General features: G+C 39.1%; 1 protein-coding gene across 3 annotated transcripts in view; it reads left to right on the top strand.

Annotated features, from left to right (window-relative positions):
- The window catches only part of LOC106880852 (prefoldin subunit 1), an 18,000-nt gene that overhangs the window by 1,113 nt on the left and 12,824 nt on the right, over positions 1-4,063 (top strand). For all 3 annotated transcript variants that reach the window (XM_052973303.1, XM_052973304.1, XM_014930991.2), the window contains exons 2-3: positions 537-948; positions 2,891-3,057. In XM_052973303.1, coding sequence (XP_052829263.1) covers positions 907-948; positions 2,891-3,057 — 209 coding nt within the window. In that variant the 5' untranslated portion in view covers positions 537-906. The remainder of the gene's footprint in view (positions 1-536; positions 949-2,890; positions 3,058-4,063) is intronic.

Raw genomic sequence — 4,063 nt, 5'->3', positions numbered from 1 at the left:
ACTCTTTACTCTTTTACTTGTTTCAGTCTTTTGACTGTGGCCATGCTGGAGCACCGCCTTTTAGTCGAGCAAATCGACCCCAGGACTTATTCTTTAGAAGCCTAGTACTTATTCTATCGATCTCTTTTGCCGAACCGCTAAGTTACGGGGACATAAACACACCAGCATCGGTTGTCAAGCGATGTTGCGGGGACGAACACACACATACAAACATACACACACACATACATATATATACATATATACGACAGGCTTCTTTCAGTTTCCGTCTACCAAATCCACTCACAAGGCTTTGGTCGGCCCGAGGCTATAGTAGAAGACACTTGCCCAAGATGCCGCGCAGTGGGACTGAACAGGGGACGATGTGGTTGGTAAGCTAGCTACTTACCATACAGCCACTCCTATATTTTATTATATGTATTTATTTTCTCCTAGTAATAAATAACTTGGATAAAATAAATTGGTTAATATGCGTTTACTCCATTGTTTTAATTTATATATATATTTTTATATATTATATCTTTTATTCCTTTCAGCCATGCGGCTGCAGGCATACTGAAGCACTAACTTGAGGTCGCAAGAATTCTCACTGGTAAGAAGGTTTCTCAAATGAATTATGGCAGTCGAAGGATTACTTTGCTTCAATGGTAGAACAGCTGCAATGTCTACAGGAAATGTATAGTCGAGTCCCATGGATAGCCTTCGACTTTTGGTTTTTCTACTCAATATTTACATGTTATTATTTATAGTGCTTTTTATGAACTTCGAGATTCAGTTCCAAAAAAGATGTGCCTGTGCGTGTGTGGGCATATCATTATCTAATGCGGCTGCTATTTCTAGCCGGATAGCCACTAGTTCCGTTCATTAACACAGTAGCTGAGACGAGTTATCTCTTCCTGAACCAAAATGGCTGTGGCAGGCATTCCTGTCGACCAAGAGCTGAAAAAGGTTAGTTTATTCTCTTCTTTCCATTCTTTTTTCCTTTTTATAATACATTCACTTATCTCCTCTAGGTGCCCCACGTAAACCTTAGATCATTAGATTTCCGGATTAGGAAGTAATTTGTATTAATAATTTAGACGTCGATCTTTGGTGGTTTGTTAGAATGTAATGATCAAAAGACAAAAACGTGAGAACAAACAAACGAGGGGAAGGAAACCTTTGTAGGCGTCGATTGATAGGCTAGAAATAGTATCACAGCATTGTGTATGTATATATATATATATATATATATATATATATATATATATATATACACACACACATACACACGAGTATATATGTATATACATGAGTCAGCCTCTACGAGGTGAGAGAAGTTGCAGGTCAAATACATTATATTGTCTTGAATATGTTTCGTGTGAGTGTGTATATATATATATATATATACATTTATATATATATAAATATGTATATATGTGTGTATATATACGTATATATATATATATATATATATATGATGCATTAACTTATAGCCTAATGTGCGGGCACAATAACGGTGTTGACGTATTCTTAACAAAACGTGTATATTCATTTATTTCAATTTCACTTCATAACTTGAACCGTAATATACTGGTTCCTTGCTTTCTGGCACAAATCCAGGTATAAGTGAGAATATGATGCTGGTTGTTACATTCATGCTTTTTCTTTTAAGGTATTAAACAACTGTTTCTCGCTTACTTCTCAATGACTGCTGTACTTGCTCAAGATGTTACGCAGTTCGAAACGGTGTCTTCCTGGTTACTAAGTGAACATCTTGACCGCTCAAACCAATATCTGTATCTATGCGCATGCAGTATAATAATAGGCTAAAGTTGAATATTAGAATGCGGCCATGCTGGGGTACCGCCTTGAAGAAATTTTAGTCGAATGAATCGATCGCAGTTCTTATTTTATTTTCAAGCCTGATACTTATTCTATCGTTCTCTTTTGCCAAACCTCTAAGTTACGGCGTCGTAAACACATGAACACCGGCTATCAGTGGTGGTGGGGTGGAGGGTAAACAAAGTCACGCACACACATGTATACGACAAGCCTTTTTTCTGTTTCCGCCTACCAAATCTACTCGAGGCTACAGTAGAAGACACTTGCCCAAGGTGTCACACAGTGGGACTGAACTCAGAACCACACGGTTAGGAAGCAAACTTAACACACAGCCAAGCCCGCCTGGTGTTAGGAAGGGCATCCAGCTGTAGAAGCCATGCTAAATCAGACTGGAGCCTGGTACAGCTCTCCAATTTGCCAGCTCTGGTCAAAACATCCAATCCATGCCAGCATGGAGAATGGACATTAAATGGTGATGATGCCTGCAAGGGCTATTGCCTGGAACCCTTTTTAAGCTACAAAACAGAAAAATGAAATACAATCGAAATCGTAATTGAACCATGTCCGATGACTGGCACCTGTGCCAGTGGAGCACTAACAGCACCGTCCAAGCGTGATCGTTGTCAAAGTAGCTGTCTGGCTTCCGTACCAGTGGCACGTAAATAGCACCATTTGAACGTGATTGTTACCAGTGTCGCCTTACTGGCACGTTAGAAGACATTCGAGCGAGGTCGTTGCCAGTGCCGCTGGACTGACTCTTGTGCAGGTAGCACATAAAAAACACCATTTGAACGTGGTTGTTGCCAGCACTGCCCCTCGTGCCGGTGGCACGTAAAAAGTACTCACTACACTCTCAGAGTGGTTGGTGTTAAGAAGGGCATCCAGCTGTAGAAACTCTTCCAGATCAGATTGGAGCCTGGTACAGCCATCTGGTTTGCCAGTCCTCAGTCAAATCGTCCAACCCATGTCAGCATGGAAAGCGGATGTTAAACAAATAATGATGATGATGATGATGATGATGAATAGGATTCAGCGTCTCCTTTCTCTCTTTTTTTTATAACTTCAGGCTTTCCAGGATCTTCAGTCAAAAATGATTGCAACTCGTCAACAGCTGAAGATGTCGGATGCCCAGATTGAAACGTTGAAACGTCAGAAAACTCACGCCAAAGTTTTAGATCAGGAAATCTCAACATTACCCAGTGACACCAGAACTTATGAAGGAGTTGGCAGGATGTAAGTTTATCCTGACTCCTTTCACATTCTTGTTAACTTACCCACCCACCCACCATTCCAATCATCTGTCTCTATTCTCTCTTACATTATCCTCCCTCTTCTACCTTAAAGGTATCCCCTGACACTTCATCACCACCCTCTTTATCTCTCTTTCCAGCTATTTCCACCCAGCCTTATATGATGCAGGGTAACCATGTATCTCCTCCACAGCAAAATACCTGTGCTTATCCTATTTTGACACCTGGTATAAAACCACCCCCTTGTATACTACCCCCCCCCCACACACACACATACACACGTTCACTCATTCAAGTGGGGTTGTCTTGTAAGTTAGTTGCTGATATCACTTGTGACATGAAAAAAAAGCACACAGTGTACACTCCATAAAGTGGTTGGCATTTGGAAGAGTGTCCAGCCTAGAAACCATGCCAAAGCCAGTACTGGAGTTCAACTCAGCCCTTCAGCTCATCTGCTCCTATTGAACTGGCCAGCCCATGCCTGTATGGCAGGGGTTTTCAAACTTTTTGACTTGCGGACCCCCTTATATTTCAGGCTTTACCTTAGGGACGACCCCCTTATAAACGCTTATGAAATTTATACATAAATATTTGCTTAAAATAACATGTATTTTTACATTTATTTATTTAACAAATAGGTTTATTGTCAATTAAAATATTTCGATTAAAAAACATATATAAAATCAAATTGCCCATAAAAAGTATTTGCTGTCCACGGACCCCCTGTTTTGTCCTTGCGGACTCCCTGTGGTTCGCAGACCACAGTTTGAAAACCCCTGCTCTAAACAATTCATCTGACATGCTAATGAATCTACCAGCTCACTACCTTTTATAATAATATTATCATATCATTATAATATAATAATAATTATAATAATATTATTCTATCATTATAATATAATAATAATTATAATAATATTATCATATCATTATAATATAATAATAATTATAATAATATTATCATATTATAATATAATAATAATTATAAG

This window comes from Octopus bimaculoides, chromosome 15 (assembly GCF_001194135.2).
Source record: "Octopus bimaculoides isolate UCB-OBI-ISO-001 chromosome 15, ASM119413v2, whole genome shotgun sequence".
Classification (NCBI taxonomy): Eukaryota; Metazoa; Mollusca; class Cephalopoda; order Octopoda; family Octopodidae; genus Octopus; species Octopus bimaculoides.
The sequence above is the reverse complement of the archived record's forward strand: the minus strand, read 5'-3'. Positions and strand labels throughout refer to the sequence as shown.